Raw genomic sequence first — 20439 nt, 5'->3', positions numbered from 1 at the left:
CCATCTTTACAGCTCAAGAACAATCCTCGATCCCTCTCAGAAAGCATCCCCACCACCGCCCTCCGCCGATAATATGAAACATGCATGAAATATATATATATATATGGGACCAACGGATGGTGTCGGGTCCGTGACCAAGCATGAATATATATATATATATATACAAGGTTGGCCCCAACGAAATGGGTAGGCTTAGCTGATAATGCCAAAGAAATTAAATTGATGGAATATATAGCCAGATTTGTGAGAATTAAGAGAAGTATATCCTTTGAAATAACAGCACCCCCAGGCTGTCAAATTCAATTATGAATTTGAAATATTCACCAATGGGTGTCATTCATCCATGGTCACGGACCCTCATACTGTTTCTCTTGTAAGATTAATGTATATATGGTTTGACCATCATGTGATCATGGTCCTGCAAATCCGACATATTCTTTTTTTTTTCCTAAGTAAATGAGACATATTCACCTTATAATAATTAGTTGCATATATATGATCAGCCTCATTTAATTTATACAGATTTGTTTGGACGTTCTTTCGGTTGAAAAAATGTTTTTAGTTGCAATTATTATTTTTTGTTTAGGATCGTTTGTTTGAGTGTAAAATGTTATCTGAAAAATGATTTTAGCTCAACACATTTTTTCAGTCTTTATCTCATATGAAAAATCAACAAATATTTGTTTTATATATATTTTCATTCAATTATAAACTTTTATTCACAACATAATAATATTAATATAAAACAATTAAAAAAAAAATCAACTGAAAAATTGTGTTTAATTAAAAAAAAAAAATCAACCGAGAAAGAGAAAGATGACGAAGAAGAGATACTAAAAAAACAAAAGAGTATTTAGCAATAAAAGGCCTTTGAATGTGGGATTGAGATCCAGTGCAATTATCTATTCTTTACAATTTGGACAGACAATTGTGAGTTAGGCACACTTACCCCAGGCTGAATACGTGCTCAGGAGTATAGGCCCAATATTAAAGGACCCTCTTACAATTGTGCTTGGAACGCAACTGAAAATTAATAATTTACACATATGACAAGTATAAACAATTTTACGCTTCTTAAATCTTATCTTTCTAATTGGTCAACTAAAAATATTTTCAAATAGGTCAATATTTTACGCCCCTTAAAATTAAAAAAAAAAATCCTTTATTAAAAAAAAAAAGTTTTGTGCTGAAACAAACAAAAACATTAAAAGAATAATTTAATCATGATCCCAGAATTTTGCCAACCCGACACAGAAAAACCCCTATATACTATATCTCTTAAGAATGTTTGGCTCTACACCCATGATTTATATTTATCATGTGAAGAATGAGCATATATCAGATTTAGCTTTATTCTAAAATTCTTCCAACCGCTATCCCGGCACCACAAATTTATACCACAAAGCTAGAGGGTGCATATATATAAATATATATATATTGCAGCAAGATGATGATGCATGTAATAATGGAAGCTCACTGTAAGATCATGAGGGCCATGCCTGCAACCTAGACTTTCGGGGGCCATTTATTGAGCCGAAATTATGACAATCCAGCCACAAAAAGTGGGTTCCCGTCCATCCAATGGCCTAGATCATTTTCTACCATTTCTGTGTTGCGTCCTCATGTGAGCTACTGTACACTTTCGTTGAAAATGATAGAGGTCCCATCTTTCCCCCAAGACATTTTCATATCCAACACCCAACCTTTGTAGTAGGCGGAGATGGTGCCCACCCACACTACGACATGTTCGGTAATTTATTTTTTTACTTTTTTATACTAAATATTCTTACTATTTTTTACCAATAAAAGAAAAAGAAAAAAAAAAGGTGAAAAAGTTTGCCGGGTTTACCGACCACTCCCCCGACCAATGCAGTTTATTACATGTTCAAGTAACTTCAAAATAACACATAATTAGGTAATTTAGTTTAGTGCAATAATTGGCACGTGCATGTACACGTGGCTGATTAAAACTAAGGAGATCTCGACCGTATACAATGTAATGTGTAAATGGGAAGGTAACTGTGCGAACTGTAAAATGATAAAAGGGTACTGAAAAGGTGTATTATTAAAGATTAGAAGTACTTTGTAGATTACGTGTAGAGTTGGAAAACGTGGGAATTCGATTATTAGGGTTAGGGTTTGGGCCATTGGTTGGGGGAAAAGGATATCTATATATATAAATATAACACGTAGAATGATAAAGACGTTTAGAACCCAAGTTGTGTAGTAAAAATATCATTAAATATTACCCCAAGAAGATTAAAAAAACAGTAGTAAAAAACATCGATTTCTTTTCAGCTTTGATGGTTGCAGCGAACTCAGGTGTTGTTCAACTGATCCATCCATCCATCCATCTTTCTTCTTCTTTCTTCCAAAATATATACAGTTGAGTACTTGGGTTTCTTTTTGGAAGAAGAATATTATTATTATAGTGATTTTAAGGTAAAAAGCAGAGGGAGGGAGAGGCCAGGAGGGAGGGAGGGAGGGAAAATATATAAGCATGTGATTTTTCTTTTCTTTTCTTTTCTTTTCCACCTATGGTTTCTGCGGGTGACTGTGAAAGATTCTCTGAGGGTCGTCAATAATAATCCAAGATATCTGAGAATTTCTTATATTATAAAAAAAAAAATAATAGTTTTTGCCAGGGGGTATCTGACTTGGTCAAAGCTTTAATATATTAATTAATATTATTTTCAATATTTTAATTTAGGTACCAAATAATTAGTAATCAGTAAAGAAGATGGTGAAACGAGGTAGTTACTCTGGCCATCCTTTTAACCTAACTCCAAAAGGAAGAGGCAAAAGTGTTTTAAATAATTTTTAAAATAGAGATTTATTTATTAGAAATAGTTTTTGTTTTTGTTTTTGTTTTTTGCAGGGGCTTTGAAAAGTAACGGTGGTGATGGGCGGGTTCTGTTTTGTTTATACCATTCAACAACCATCTTGCCTGATTTGGTTGCTCGCCCACCTCATTATTCCAAAATATATATATATAATATAGACTGAACTTGGAAATTAATTAATATATATATTTTTTAAAATGATATTATTCTAATATTCTAATAGCTCTCCCTTCAACCTCCTATCTTTTCCTCCTTTCACACTGCAAATCAAAACCACAACTCTCACTTACTTTGACCATTTTAGCCTCTCTCTCTCTCTCTCTCTCTTCCATGGCTGCCCCACCCTGATCTTTTTGAGTGGAACCGCAGGCAGAAGCAGCCTCTCTTTTAGAGAAGAAAAGGGTAGAGAACCACCTCTTCTCTCTCTCTCTCATTTCTCTAAGCCCTTCAAACCCTAATCCAACTTAAGCCCATAAATAGTAAAAAAAACCAAAGCTCTTCTGCAAACCATCAATTTCATGATCCGTGGGTTGTTTATTCTCTTCTCTTCTTTTTCACATACCCTTTTGCTCCAAGACAAACCAAAAGCACTGTCCTCGTTCCAGATCAGAGCCTTTAAGACATGGGTACTTTCTGAAAGCTCTTCTTCTTCCAGAAAGATTTCTTTCTTTCTCTCTCTCTCTCTCATGCTTTGTTTTTAATGGGTATGTGTAAGTAAGTAAGCAAAAATCTTCTCTGCATCTCTCTTTCTCCCTTACGTCTTTCCTTTTTTTCTGCTCTTTAATTCTCTCATGGATTCTGGTAATAGCGGTAGTATGTCGTCCAGTGGCGGTGATGAGGAGTACGATTCACGCGCCGAATCGATCTCCGCCTTCTTGAACCCATCCAGCCATGTCGGTTCATTGTCTAACCACCCACCACACCAGGCGTCGCCGCCGCCACATCACCACCACCACCAAGAAACTCACTCCTCCTCCATGTTCGACCCTTTATCGAACTACTTCGACCCACGCTCCGTCCATCTCACAAACCCGAATTCGCTTCTAAATCTCGATATGGTCTGGCCCAAAACACTAAGATCCGACTCGAATGCCGCCGATCTCGGCGGCCTAATAACTCCCGCCTCCTCATCCTCTCCCCAAAACCAACCTTTCTTGACCAATCAATTAGGCGGACAGAGCAGACCGGGCGGTTTTCCCAACATACAGATCCCCCCGGCGCCGGAAAATGCCCCGCCGGCTCAACCAGGCAATAACAACAGCAACGCGGTTCGAAACCCGAAGAAGCGGTCCAGAGCGTCCAGGCGTGCACCCACCACCGTGCTAACCACAGACACCACGAATTTCCGAGCCATGGTTCAGGAATTTACCGGGATTCCCGCACCGCCCTTCACATCCTCGGCTTTACCAAGAAGCCGGCTTGATCTTTTCGGCTCGGCTTCATCATCTTTGAGATCAGGGCATTTGGACCCCCCACCGCCTCCTTACCTTTTGAGACCCTTCGCCCAGAAAATCCAGCCGCCGCCACCCACTTCTTCCTCCTCCTCAGCTCCTCCACCCATGACGTCATTTCATAGCTCTTCAATGGTTGATGTTTTAGGTAATTCTAATGCAAACACCACCAATGCGTCTAACTCAACTTCCATTAACTACCAACTGTCTTCTGCTTTAGGCTTCTTGAAGCAGCCGCCGCCGCCGCAGAATCTTCTCAACATGCAAAACCCGATTCTCAACCTCCAGACCCTTCTCCAAGCCCAGCCGAAATTCTCGCTATCCGGCTCCAAACCTCAAGCTCAAGCTCAAGCTTCCTCGGAAATTCCGCCCAATGTTTTGGAGGAATTTGCCTTGAGTCGCACACAAATGATGAGCAGTACTACTACTGGCGGGCTTCCCAACATGGTTTCTTCAAACGAGAATAACTGGGGTGGCGGAGACGGCGGCGGTGATCAAGGTCTGTTGAGGTCGCTCAACGGAAGTTATAGTAGCTCAGAGCGGGTAGTTAACAACGGGAAGATGAATTACTCGGCGGCTTCTTCATCGGATTTTCATGGAGATAAGGGGCCGGAGAATGTGGCTTCCAGAAGTGAAGGTATGGTGGAATCATGGATTTGTTCATCAGATTAGGCTTAAACAATATGTGAATGAGAGATGATGCATGGAACATAAAATCTTGGTGTTCTCCATCTTTAACACGCTTTTTCTTTTTCTTCTTCTTCTTCTTCTTCTTCTTCTTTCCTGTTAATTATATGTAAATAATAGCCTCTTCGATCTTTTTCTCATTTTCATATATACCTTCATATACAAACAACGCCTCTGCTCTTTTTTTCAGTCTTTATTGAAAATGATGCTTATATATATATATATATATATATTTCCTTTTATATACTGCCATGGGTTTCTGATGAACTTTGGAACAAACCAATCAAACAAACACTACAGTGTGTATCTTCCTCGTACCTTTTAGTCTGATATTTCCGTCTTATGTAAAACCAAGAACGAAGAATCTACTGTTTGGTGCAACTCAGTGAACGGTCTGGATTTTTGTCAGCTCCCTTCTTTCTGATTAATGCTTTATTTATTTATTTATTTTTCTTTCTTTCATTTATTTATGTTTTTATTTTTTTATGATTATTATTATTATTATTTCCTTAAAAATATGTATGATGTCTAGGAGTGATTGGTGGCGAGATTTGGGGAATCGTTAGCCGCCGCAATCTTGTTTATAGATTTCAAATTTGGCCAAATGGGTACGGTACATCTTCATGTGTGTCTGTTCTTCTTTTTTTTTCTTTTTTTCTTATTCTATTTTTCTAATTTTATATAAATAATTTTTTTATTATGAAAACCACAGATGACACCCAAAAGCTTGAGTTTGGTCCATGCATTCAAAAGCATTAAACAAGTATTAGTTACTAATTATAATAATAATACTAGTAATTAATCATAACAACTCCAATCTTTGGACGATATTTTTTTTATCATATTATCTTCATTTGATGGTTGTACATTTCAGACAAAACAACTTGTCTCTATGGTTGTACATTTCGGACAAAACTGCCTCTTTTTTTTTGTTGTTGCTCTTTAAAGTACAACCACAAGAAACTATAATTTCTTTTTTCTTTTTTCTTTTTCTTTTTTCCACGTATGGCGTTCTTGTTTTATCACAGAGAAAATTAGTTTGAATTACTTTATAATTTCAGTTTATTGAATTGAAATATATCTATGAAAAATGTATGTAATTTTCGCTTGATATATATGATTAAAAACTGTTTTGTTTGCCACACATTATGATAATAATTAATTAGTTAATGGAACATGTTGTCGGTTTTTAGTTTTGCTAATTTTGTAGTTATTAATTAATTAAGGAATCCTAGACAACAATGAGAAGACAACGTAGTAAGTATGGCAAATTAATTTTCATTCCACTTTTAGCTGGAATTATCGTATATGTGTTAAAGTAGTGAAAGTCCATGATGCCCCCCCACACCCCAAAATCGTGGAAATCTCTCGTGACTCCAGTAACTAATTATTAATTTCAACCAGCAATATATAATTATAGAATAATTTGAATTCCACGGATGCTATATTAATCCAACCTCTCTAAAAATTATTATTATTATTATTTTTCTTTTTGTTTGTTTCTCGGGAGCATTCTGATATGGACAGCAAGAAAAATAATTAGGTCACCTGTGAGTTTCTTTTCATGTGTATGCACCCGTGATTTGGGACACCAAATATACCTAATCTTAAAAACTTATTGATGTCAAAGAATTTGATCCAAATTCCTGCTTAAAAATGACAATTATTGCAACCTGAATTAATGGAGTAGCAATCAACATGGGATTTTGTTTCTTTCGATGTAAAATATTTTCTGATGTATAAACAGTTTTATCCTGATCAAAATATTTTCTTGAAAACGTTACTAAAAGTGTTTTCCGGTGAATATTTTTTGTTAGTGAGAGTGGCTCTGGTAGAGTTGTGCCGGTGGAAGAGGGGGTAATCTTTGGAATGCACCTTAGTGTACATGTTTGCCGGCCGGGAAGAGAGATGTGGACGGAAAATATTTTACGGCTGAAAAAAAAAATGTAAACTATTCTGTGAAAAATAAGGTGTTTTACCGTTGACAAAAAATGTTCTACAATTGACCAAGTTTTTCAAGCACAACCAATTGGCAAAAAATGGTAAAAATATTTTACAAGAAAAGATTTACGTTGAAACAAAGAAGGGAGATTTTTCACCGTCTATTATATGCATTTGGCGTTTGGTTTGCAGAATCTAACATTCTTCGCGGCATCTACATTTCCAAGAATATGACTATTCTCACGTATGAGAATGATTAGAAATTGGATATAATTAACAAAAATACGAGATTCTCATATTTGGTTTATTCCTAAGCATATTATTCCTACAATATTCATATATATGTTTCTCTCTTCAAGTGCATAATATTGTCTGATACAAACTATTTAAAAATTAAACAAAAAATGATAGAAAATAAAAACTATATATAAACTGTCAGGATTGTCAAATGTTTTAATTTCGCCAACATAATATACAGTTTAAGCTTGGTAGTCATCTAGATTCTTATTTTACCTTTTAAATAGTCAAATTGGAAGTCCATAATTAAGATGATCCCTCTTAGTTAATTTGATTTTCTAACATTTAAAGCATATCAAAGTAGATCCTATGCATATGATAATAATTAATATATGTTAAATAGTTCCTTGTAAAGTGATATAGTAAGACATATAATTGCTTAATAAAATGGACACCATCATGCATGCTGCCTTTGTCATTCTAAATTTTATCAGACACAGGGCATCCTAGGTAATTAAGTCTTATGATTTTTCATTATCTACATATGGCCTATATATATTTACAATATCAGATAACTCCTATTCATTATTATTTGCATTTTATTTAAGAGCCAAGACTATGAGGGAGGCCATTAAATCAATTAGGTTGTAGGCTTAACCACCTTGACCAACACATTTTAATCTCTCTATCATGTGCTTATATGTTTCAAAATAATATGTTTAGTTTTAAAAATTTATTAGATGCATGGGCAATCTTTTTTATTTGGATTTAATTTTGCGTAAAAATAAAAGAAACTCCAAGACGAATATATGCATCCACACCTGGCTCAATTCCCTCCACTTTATAAGTGAAAACAAACGAAATAATCTTTAAGAATTCTCAATAATCTTAAAAGATTACCTCATCCAAATGCCCTATTCATGTGCTTGAGTCTGCAAACAAAGTAAGTAACAAGAGCAAGGTATTAAAATGCCTAATGTTTTCATTCTTGAGAAATAATTAAAGTTTATTCAAAGGGCTCTGACATGTTGAACTCCATTTTGCTTTGAATCAAGATCGACCCAAATGGAAAATAATCTCATTGATTGATTTAAATGCACCCTCCTTTTTCATCTAAAGAGAAAAAGGGGGGAAATGAGATCAATGATAATGCACTAAGCAAAGGCAAATTAAGCATCATAAGTAGTTATGACTGTTGTTTACATAAGTAGTGGCTTTTTGTAATCGACATATTAATTACCCAATCACCTTTTACATAAACCAGCCTAAGCACATTGTAATACCAAGAAAAAGAGGGGTGAGAGAATTATAAAGTTTATTGTGAACCTTTTTGTCAAACATTATTGTGTCAAAAGATTTCCCAATTCCCGCCCAAACCCCTCTTCGCACATGACAACCACATAATGTTCCAATTTTCAAACATATCAACAAGTTAGAAAAGGTGGGCATATCCAAGCACTCCCTGAATCTGTGATCATTATATCAGTGTGGGGGGATGCCTTTGCATGAAACGGTGGTATATATATATATATATATGAAAAAGTTGGTAATCTTTTTCATTGCAATCGATTGATAGATCATGATCTTTTTCACTTCAATTATAAACATCTTTCACCAGATCTTGTTTAAATTTTGAATCTTTTTGCAATAGGGCGGTTACAAATCATAACCTTTTCGGGTTTTATAACTGAGTTGGACGAAATTTATGTCATTTTAAAAAGAAAATCTTTGTTAAAATAAAAATGAAATGATTAGGCATGGGATTTTGAGAGATTTAAGGGCCAGGCTATAGAGGGCTTGTAAGAGAGAGAGAGAGAGAGAGAGAGAGAGGAGTGTTGTGATGGGTGACACATCTTCTTTTTAGCATCATGGTGGCCCATGCCAGTGAATAAGCCTTTGCTCTTTAGCAATGATGGCTCTCTCCTCTCTCACTCATCCAATCTCCAGCCCACGAGGCTGTAATATTTTTTGTCAAAGGCTGAAACAGTAAGGCTAACTGGTGAAGCCGAAGGCATCTCTCTTTTTTTCTCTCTTTCTTTCTACATGAAAAAAATTGCCCTACAAATTTGAGCCTACACCCCCCAAAAGATACTGAACTTTTTGGCATCCCACATCAAAAAGGCTGGCACCATTCCCTCCTCACTTGAGAGTTTGAGACCATTCCCTCATCACTTGAAGAAGAAAAGCATATATTCAAGTGCTCTCTCTGCGTACTAGAAGAAGACAAACTTTATTGTTTATGGAATAATCAATAATCATACTATATTCTACACCTATACTGTTGAAAGAACCTTAATTAAACTATATATATAATTCCTCTCTCTCTCTCTCTCTCTCTCTCTCTCTCTCTATATATATATATGCCACGTTTGACCTTGTATGTCATCTAAATCTAAGATTCCTTTAATCAGATATGTAAATTAATTAATTAATCTATCCAGAAAGATATCACATCCTTTTGGCCCACAACATTTTGATTTAACCATTTTAGGGTTGCAAGACTACTTTTCAACCTTTTTGTCATGCAACAGCTGGGTCCGAGAAATTTTCATCAACAATGAAAATAAGGTTCAAACTCAAGACATATGCTCCAAAAACATAAACCGATAAAAACTGATGAATTTTGATCTGACAAATGAATTTTGATCTGACTAAGATGGGCCAACAACAAGTGAATCATAATGGGGCTTGAATTGTCTCTATGTTTTGTGATGGGCGTGGTTTATGGGAACCATGATGAAAATAGACTGACTGCAACCTTAGAGGAATTAAGTGAGTCTTCGGAGACTTGAGCCAAAAGTCTTGGTGCGGCTGGTGCTCTATACTTTTCTGTTGTGCTCGAAGGACTTTTACAACATTGGCTTGAAAGTTTGCCAAGAAAAAAAAAATTATTGACCAAGAAAGAAACAAATTAATTGTTGTTCTAGAAAACAAATTTATTATTATTATTTGAACCAGCTGACCAATTATTTGCATCAATGTTGGAAGATGTCCTTGGCAGCACAGCATTTGTGCAAAAATGAAAGGAAGGAGCATGACCTAAGCATATCCGCTTACTTGCGAAACTTTTTAGAAAAAATGTTAATTTAATAGACTGAATTAAAAGAAAAAGGTTACCATTACTAAATACGACAGCATTGGTAATTTTTAAAGAATTAAACAACTTCATATTACTCGAGACCAAGTTGATAAAGTTTTCACATAGAATCTCAACTTCTCTTTCATATTTCTTATTATTATTTTTTCTGAAACTGAATTATATATATATATAAACCAAATTAAGGGGCTTAACGGATATTAAATTGATTTTTAGGCCCATTGCCATCTTGCAAAGTCACAAATTTACTAGAATTTGGAAGAAATGGGCCTCGAGAAGTTCAGAACGAGGAACACTGACTGCGTCATCGTCGTCATGCTGTGACAACATGTGGCACACAGGTAATAATAAAAACGAAAACAAAACAAAACATTTTCCATTTTTTTGTCGCAGCGACGTAACACTGTAACCTTCCTGTGGTCGGTCGACTCAATTGTTGCACGGAAGCACAAAACATCACCCAATTTTTTTTTTGTTTAAAACAAGCAGCGTGCATCGATGAACATTCAATTATCTAGTGTATAGTCCTTTTTTTATTTGTACTCGATAATTAATATAGTCTATGATTTTTTTTTTTTTTTCTTTGGGTTAGTCACATTCTTTCTAATTTAAAAATAAATAAATAGAGAAAAGAAAAGAAGGAAACTTCTTGCATTGGCTAATTGGCTTCTTCATTCACGATGATAATAACTTCATGACAAAGTCAAGAATGATGAACATCATCGATTAATCCAATCTACAGTTTCATATGGAGTACATATTTTTCATTAAAATCAATGAAATGAATGATTAACATCATTAATTAATCGATGAAAATTGGCTCAATGCAAGGGGATCATTAACAAGATCCACAATAACTCCCCTCCTCTCTCTCTCTCTCTCTCTCTCTAGACTCTAGCTGCACATTAGGAAGAAAAAGATAAAATAAAATAAAATAAAATAAAAAAAGAAAAAATCTATGTACTCCATCAAACTACCACATAATCGATAATGTCTCCTCAAACTATCAAATGCATAGAAAGTAAAAAGGAATCAAATGAACAGGAGATGAGCCATTTAGGCAAAAAGGTGGGACATAGTTGCCCTTATCTTAAAAGATGGGAATAATATTGTCTCAATTGTCCCACCTTTTTGCGAGTATCCCTTTTCGGTTTTTCCAAATGCATCAATATTTTCTCTAAACTATTAAAAATTGTCAATATTTTTCATAATGACATAAATACCCTTAATAAAATTAAATCTAATTTTTTTCTTTTTTTAAAAAAAAGGAGTGGAAATTCTAAAAATAAGAATTTTTTTTATTAAAAAAATTGATCTTTTTTTATGAATTTATAGGAGCATTTTTATCTTATTAATAAATATTTTAAATCATATTTGTCTTTTTTGTAATCTTAGCGACATTGTCAATTTTTTTGATAATTTGAGAAAATATTATCCCAACTAAGAGTTTGAACGAACATTAAATGATAATTTGAAGAGTACCAAAAGAAAAAAGACAAAGAAAAAAGAAGAAACGTTGACATGACTTTTAGGCAGCCAAGGCCAAGTCCTATCACTCAAAAAGTTTTTTTTTTTATTTTTTTATTTTAAAAACCCAGTAAATAAAAAAACCACTTGCTTGAAGAGTCTTTTCGAGGAAATTATGGATTTCAAAGGTAGAAGATTAAAAAAAATGGTAAGTAGATATGAATAATAAAAAATATTATGTGCTCCCATAGTGGGTCAGAGGTGATTTTCATGAATCCTTGATTGTCTGCCACAAATTCCCAGAACACTGTGCCCCCCAGCTATCCAAATTATGATGTCCCTTGCAATTGCCTCCACATCTAACAAATTCCAATAAAGAAAATGACGGACAAAGTTTAAGGATATCGACACATTTGTGCAACATTTCGGCATGGTTTCTACATAGACTCATAATATTGCCCTTCTCATGCCTACACCCCCATCAGTATTATGCCCATTGCTAATTGATATTGCAACTTTATTTGATTTAGACCTTCCAACTTTTAAAAAAAATAATTAAAATAAAGAGGTAATTAAAGGTTGATTGCCAATCTCACATGATCGCATTAATACAGTAAAATCAAAGTGTCGTATATATAATTTTATCTTCTTGAAATAACTATTGTTTTGGAGTGGTCCACCAACCCAATGCTCTTTGTACTATTTTTTTTTTTTTTTTTTTTTTTGCAAATAATAATGATGATGATAATGATATTTTAGAAAGAAAAAAAAAAAAGTTTTTAGAGCTAGTGATGCAACGTGACTTAATGGGTTGCAGCGAAGAACAACAATAAAGCAACGGATAACTAATTTCAGATCTTGAGTCTATCAATGATTTAAGAATTTTTCTAAAAACAATAGATTCTATCTAAAATTTAAAGGAAAAAAGATAAATAAACTCAACTCTGAATATTCTCATTAATCAAAATAAATAATAAACAACAACTCATTTTTCTAGAGGCTATAAGCATATATTTATAGCCCAAAATCTTAAACCTAATAAAATATGACATAAATACCTCAAAAACTCTAAACCCAATAAAATAACAAAATAAAAATTCTCAAAGCCCTTACCCTAATAAAATAACAACATGAAGTCAGTTTTAAATAATAAAAAAACAAAAATAACATAATGACTCCCCGCGTGCGCTCGATCGCAGGAACGCGGGCGATCGATCGCACTTCCAGGGACCTGTGCGATCAATCATGAGATCGAGCGCAGTACCACAACCTGTCTTTTGCGATCAGCATCAGCTAGGGTATTTTAGAAAAATTTAATTCCAATTAAAAAAAATATTATGTGTTGTCATTAAGAATCTGTTTGGGATTGCGCTTGAGAAATATAGCTTTTAAGTCAAAAAAATGTTTTTTGGCAAAAACTTCACTTTTAAGCTTTTGCCAAAAGTGCGTTTTGGCAATTTTTAGGCTTTTTGGACCCTTAAAAGCGCTTTTAATTTTTTTACTAAACGAGTATTTTTTTCTTCAAACGGACTTTTTAAGTATTAAAAGCACTTTTAGGCATTTCCAAACAAGCCCTAAATATAAATTAATAATAAACATTACATTCTAACTTCTTGTATTTCTAACAATATGATTTGTATTCCTAAATAATCATCATTCCATGTACATAAGTCTTTAATGATACATTACATGTCAGAGAAAAAGAGACTAGAAGTCATACAATAATTTTTACTCGAGGTCTTATATGCCTGCCGTGACATTTGTTATATTAGTCATTAAAGTATGTAACAGCCTTTTTTTTTTTTTTTTTTTTTTATAAGACGGGCTTTTTGAGTATTAAAGACACTTTTAAGCCTTTCAAACACACACTCAAACATGCCCTAAGACTCAAACCAAAATAAAAAAGGATAGCAAATATGAGAAAGTATATAGTTGATATAGACGTAGGTCAAGTAATTATAGATGTTCCTTCTGTGTCCTTCTCGTATTCTTTATAAAATGATGTAATTTTTAAAATTATCATTTGATCAACATTAATAGTGATCAATTACAAGTACAATAATAATTTTAAAAGTCATCTCATTTTTTAAATGACACAAAAAAAACTTTTAACAGTACTCGACATAGGTGTCTTTCTCTTATTGGAATCTCAAAAGTTAACTAATGATTTTAACTTTAAGCAAGTACTTTGATATACATGGGAAATTTGATATAACAATCAATATCTCTTTTGTCCAAAATACAGAATCCCACATTTTTCCCTTTTTTTTCGTATCTATAAGACCCCTCAATTCATGAACACCCAATAATGAGTGGATATTGTCTGTAATTTGTTACTGCTAATCAATTTAGCTTGAGCATTAGTAGATAATGATGCCCCTCCACTCTCTTTTTCACCCTCACACACGACAAACATAATGTAGGCAAGTAATCCTTCATTGAATAAATAATAAATTAGTTATTATATATATATAAGTCAATGAAGACTGTCATATCAGTTTAATGAGACAGAAATATAGGACATTGTTTGATAGCCTTTTTTAAGATATGTTTTTGTGTTTTGATTAAAAATATATTTTGATATGACATAAAGATGAAAAAAAAAAAGTTTAAATTTTTCGTGAGCGTTTTGTGTTAATTTTTTGTTTTGAGGTAAAAAAGTGTATTACCAAACATTTACAACATGAGAAATGCACTCTCATTCTTACGTTCTTATTTTCACACTTTTTAATATAACTCTTAATTTTTTCTTAGATTAAAAATTAATAGTAATTTATTTCAAATTTAATAATATTTTTAAAAATGACCTTAGCGAGCGTAAAAGCGTGAGAAAATAAAATTGTCTAGCATTATTCGACGTAGACATGGCAAGTGCACGAAAGAAAGAAAAATGCTAAGGTTAATAAGTTCTTCATACTTATCTCATATTTTTCTATAAATTCAATAAATCAATAATTAAATTTATAGAGTTCACCATTAATTTATATAAAGTCTACAAAAATTTACAAATTTAATAATTAATTTATAAAATAATATTACCAAATATAATATAAAAAATATTAACCCATAATATTTTTAGGCGTATAAGCCGGAGTGGGTGCATGTGAGTAGGCATCGGTGTGCGCCACTGATTGGGTTTGTCTCCCGGCAAAAGCTCACCATGGTGTAGGGAAGCCCTTTGACATTGAAAGAGACAAAAGGGTGGAGGGGTTGTGTGGGCCCATTTCCAAATGCAACCGTCCTTTTTCTCATCATGTTTGCTCCCTCTTCATGATGCCAATTCCCTAGCCCGTATTAACGACATCATGGCAACTGAGTCAGCTTCTGACCCCACACAACTCCCCGGTCCCACTGCCTTCCCTAATTTCTTCAATTAAAAAATACAGAAATTCCAATCTAAGTACGAACAGAACCAAACTTACCATCATTAACCAAAATAGTTTACTTTTCTTTAACAATTAATTAACGCACTGATGGCTATTTTGTCGAAAAATAGTACTTGTTTTAATTAATTAATAATAATAATAATTATTATTTTCTTGGGTATATATGGGGTTAAAGATTCCATACTATGCTCGGAGGTAGGAGACATCTCCATCAAACTTCTTTATTTTAGCTCTTAAAAAAAATTATTTCAGGTTAATTAGCTATTTACTTTTTTAATATGTATTCTAATTAATTATTTATTCTCTTCTCTATTTTATTTAAATATTATTTTATATCCAACCACACTCTGCATACATGTCTTAGATGTCTATTAAACTTGCACCCACAAACACACATGTCTCCCACCCAAGTTGTATACCATGTTCATGAACGTTCCTCCCCTCTTCTCAGTGGCATAAAGTGTCTAACATGCCTTGTAACGCACGGAAATAAAATAGGCACTTTAAGAATATTAAAAAATAAATAAGATGTACGACACTAACAAAGGTAAGATAGATATAGTAAAGTATGGGAAGGCCGACTGGGGTTGGGATGAAATTGTATGAAAAACAAGGTCGAAAATGCAAAATTAGGATTTTCTACACAAGACTTGATCGACTGAGAATGAGACCCGGTCGATCAAGTTAATGTTCCACGTGTTAAGCTCAATCTTTGCAAGAAACTAATGGTACAGACGAGGGTTATGTGGGTTCGATCAACCAAGCTTGTCGCTGTTTTGGGACAATTTGGTCGATGGAGTTTTAAGCTTGATCAACGCAGTTTTGCACTAATCGACCTTATCAGCCCATTTGGAGGCTCGTAATGTTGAGAAAAATTGTCTGAGTTCGTCAAAAAGTTAGAATCCGAGTTTGAGAGTGAAGAGCTTGAGTTTTAGGTAAGATCAACAGAGGTTTCTAAAGTGAGAAAGAGAAGGAGTCTCAAGGAATTAGGCTATAAAATGTATGGTTCTTGTTCTCTCTATCCCTCCATTTTCATAGTTATTGAGTTATGAATTTATGATAATGTTGTGATGTTGTAAAGAGGGTTAAGGTATGATTGTGTTGGTGCTTGGAAGTGTTGTGGAAGTATTGATGTTGTTGGAATGGGAGGTTGGTACAACCGTACAAGCTAGAGTTTTTGGGGGTTTGATAGTGATAAACCCAAAATGCGAGTTTAACATTGTGTAAACTTGCATGTAGTTGAAATAGTGTTATTAGGGTGTTACAATATTGTTAAAAGAGTTTGAAAATGAATTTTTGGACAAAAAACTAGAGTTTTTGTAATGGTGTTTGGATTTTAGAGTGGTTGGGATGACTTTGAAATGCTGTTTTGATCTTGTTTGAGTAGTATGGAATGTTTGGTCGATGGTTAGAGTGAAAAATAATGGAAAAGAGGAATTTTTGAATGTTGTCCACGCTAGAAAATATTGCCAAACACCCGTTTGTTGATCGGGTATACCAATCAACGGAGTAAATTAAGAACATGGATACCCGAGAGCCCTTCTCGGGATGCTCGGTTGATGCTCAATCGACCAAGCCAAGGTAGTTTTGCAAATTTGAATCTTTTAGGGCATTTTTACAATATAAGGTTTTTAGGGGTTCGAAAAAAGTCTTTCGATCTAATAATAGTTTTGAATCTAACGAGTAGTCATCATATAAATACAAAGGAACGTGAGTAAAAAACATAAAAGTATAAGCCCAAAAAAAAAAAGAAACTCTCATAATGACAACATTAAACCTCTTTTACATGCAGAATTTATTCGTGAATATTATGAGCCTTGTAATTTAAGTATGTCCATATATGTCATCGTATGTTACATTGTGTTTACACGATTTTAGTGTAGGACAAGAGAATATAAAACAAGAATTAGCGATTAGGAATCTATTATGGTGGAAAAGTCTCTTTCTAATTTATAAATACTTTTACGTTGTCGTATTTTATGAAAACTCTATATTTGTCTTTAAATGAAAAGTTGTTTGATTTTAATAATCAAATTTTAAACAAACAAGAGAGATAATTTATATCTAACCAAAACTATTTTCTTTCTTTTTTGTTTTTTCATTATTTTGAGATTCAAAAAACGACCATGAAAATTTTTTAGATGTCTTATTGAAATAAAAATTACACACACAATTTCCATTCATCCATCATCAAAGATCTCCATAACTCAATGGGTATAATGGGGACTATGATGGGAAAGTCGTACGATAGGGAGAGCTTCTGAGTGCTTAGAGTTCTAAAAGTTTTGTTTTTGTTTTTTTGTTTTTTTTTTTTTCTTTTAATTTTACTTTAACATAAACAAAACACTCAAACACACCAGCAAGAAAGCTGGAACTCAGTTCTTTACATCAAACAACAAGAAACCAAACCAAAATCAAACAATTACAATGAAAAAGGAAGGTGGGTGGCTACATGTGTTATTAATGTAGGGGATCCATGGAAAGGGGGAGTGAATATTATGATGCCCTAGAGAAGGATCGAGATCAGATCCCTTGTTCAGGTCATCTCAATGGAGCCTACTTGTTGGAGTAAGTGGGCTCCATCGAAACCGTCTCCATAATTGCCAAAGTAAACCACGTAATTTAAGCTTTCGTTGTATCAAATGGTTTGGAAAAACCGTAATTGCAAAACCGTCTCCATAATTGCATAGAGCCCTACTCCGATATCGAGCCTACTTGTTTTAACTATTTCAATAACCTGTCACGTTTTTAGCAAGTGACTTTCAAATTCGAAAAATTTGAAAATTTTGGAAGGACGGTTAAGATAAGGATCCCTGCAAATTCTAAAATTACATAATTTAAGCTTTCATTGTATTAAATGGTTTGAAAATGCTATCTATTAAAATTGTAACATGTTAATTTTCGTTAGTTTTGATGTCATGTTTTTGTTCTTTATGTTATTTGAACGAAGAAAAAACATCTCTTGTAAAGTGAATAAAAAGTATGCTTAAAAGAAATTATTTTTAGCTGATTGATAACAAGTTAATATTGTTCATAAAGAAAAAAAAAAGGGGGTAAAAAGCGTTGGCAAGTAATAAAAAAGAGTAAAATGGGAATGATAAGGAAGTGTGAGATGCTGGCAATTGAGTAGGATGTGATTGGATGGAAGGGCAACAGCTTTCGGTGAGTCACTTCCCAATACACTCTCAAACAACCTATGAGCATAGTAAAAATGATGATGTCATACATACTCTCAAACAATCCACGCCCTTCATATCTTCTAACCGACCTATGATTTGACAGTGGGACCCAACTTTCATTTGTTTTGTTCCCACTGTCCTCCAATCAACAGTCAGGATCAGAGCATCCACCGCATCCTCATCATCAGATTTTGCAGTGAAACTCCCATCAGTCACACAACAAATTATTCCACACTCCAAGAGCAATAATATATTTATATTCTCCTCCAGAGAATATTAATGAATACTTTTTTTGTTTTCTATGGGAATTAAGATTTATTTTGGGTTTAGCAACATTTTTTTCTTTTATTAAAATTTTTAGAAGATTTTTTATCTTTTTATTGGCCTTAAAATGACACTGATAATTTTTAATAATTTAAAAAAATATTAATGATTAAGTGATAGTTTGAGAGAGTTTGTGACTTGTCCAAATAATTTACATGCAGAAGACAGGTTTTATGAAGCAGAGAACTATTTAGAGGGTTTAATTAATGAGCTTTTGAAAAGTGGCAGGCTAAAATAATAAAAATTGTTTTTTTTTTTTTTTTTCTTAAATTTGGCTAAACTTTGAATAGCTCACTAGGAATAGGAATGCTCTTACAATATCCTTCCTAAATGAGCAATTTTTACAATAAAACCTTGCTAAACTACTAAAGCGAATAAGATAAAAAAAAAATTCAAACAAAAATTTCAAAAAACGAAAAAAGGAGAAAAAAAAAAAACAAAAAAAAAAGGAGGCAAAAGAAATTTGAAAAAAGGGAAAAAAAAAATAAAGAAAATACCGAAAAGGAAAAATATTAGAATTTGGGGACACTAATCTTTACTGAATACCACAATCCTTCATTATTAATCTTTAAAAAAAAAATTAATTAATTTAGGCATTTTGAGACAGTCTTAATATTTTTTATTTTATTTTTATGTCTGTGAATCTTTATGCCAATAATATAATAAGCTTGACCCAAATCCTTCATTTCAAAGTTTTGTAAGAGAAAATGTTTGTAGCAAACTTAAATCATTGCTTGCAAGCTAAATATCACCTACAATAGATCTAGAAAGATAATTTTACTCCAATTGACCTTAAGGTATTACTAATGTTTTTAAAAAAACTGTACAAAGTATTAATCTTGTAAAATTTTATATTCCACCGGTGAGAGGCATATTTTAACCCATAAATATAAGGAAATGTTAGGTGTTCTTCTAGTGTTCTCCTGGCGTCCTCCAATTGTGATGTGGCTTTTAAAACCGCCAATAGATAAATCAATAATGATAATCTCAAATTCAATAATAATTTTAAAAGCCACATCACAGTTGGGAGGACACCAGGAGAACACTAAAAGAACACCTAACATTTCTTATAAATATATTTTCCTAATTTGTAAGCCTTCTAACTCTTATTACCAAAACTTTTAGGTTGTGGTCTGTGAACCCCCTCTTATAGATCCATAGTCAGGAAAGTTATTTTCACATCCATTTGATGTAGTTCAAGATCAAAATGTATTAATAATGCCATGACTATTCTAAATGAATCATTCTTAGATGCCGGAGATAATGTTTCATGACAATCGATGCCTTCATTTCGAGTAAAACTCTTTGCTACAAGTCTAAATTTATTATTTTCATCTTTACAACAAGCATCTCTTTTGGTTTTATAAACTCATTTACAACCTGTGGCTACAACTCCTTGTAGTAAGTCAGCAAAATCTTATACTTAATTTTTAGCTATGAATTTCATCCATTCCTTCATGACATTGAACCAAACGTGGAGTTATCTCAATTCATGGCTTGTGAAAATGAGTTTGAATCATTCTTAGGTCTGACATCAAAATCATACTCTTGGAAGTCTACAATATATCACTATGAATGATTGGTCTCTTTATTCTCGAGGATTTTCTTAATCCTATTCCATCGTTATTTATCAAAGTTTGAGTAGGTTTAACCTAAACTCGTTCTTCACGAGATTGGTTGTCCTATGAAACTGATTCGAGATAATCAAATTGATTTTCCTTAAGCACAATTAATGTAATACTCCAAACAACGGCGATGGTCATTTATAAAATAAAATAGACTATTAAGCCACAAAATTTCATGTAACACATAAAGTCCCAACCTTTC

At 33.2% G+C, this 20439-nt stretch overlaps 1 protein-coding gene across 1 annotated transcript; it reads left to right on the top strand.

Moving 5' to 3' along the window:
* Positions 1-3119: 3119 nt before the first annotated feature.
* Positions 3120-5148, top strand: LOC132165763 (extensin-like). Its single transcript, XM_059576443.1, has 2 exons — positions 3120-4442; positions 4515-5148. Exons 1-2 carry the CDS (start codon positions 3635-3637, stop codon positions 4964-4966), a joined length of 1260 nt encoding a protein of 419 aa, XP_059432426.1. The 5' UTR covers positions 3120-3634; the 3' UTR covers positions 4967-5148.
* The last annotated feature ends 15291 nt before the right edge of the window (positions 5149-20439 follow it).

The sequence above is a fragment of the Corylus avellana genome, chromosome ca11 (assembly GCF_901000735.1).
Source record: "Corylus avellana chromosome ca11, CavTom2PMs-1.0".
In the NCBI taxonomy this organism is placed as follows: domain Eukaryota; kingdom Viridiplantae; phylum Streptophyta; class Magnoliopsida; order Fagales; family Betulaceae; genus Corylus; species Corylus avellana.
Note: the sequence above shows the minus strand (reverse complement) of the source record. Positions and strands in the feature narration are given on the sequence as shown.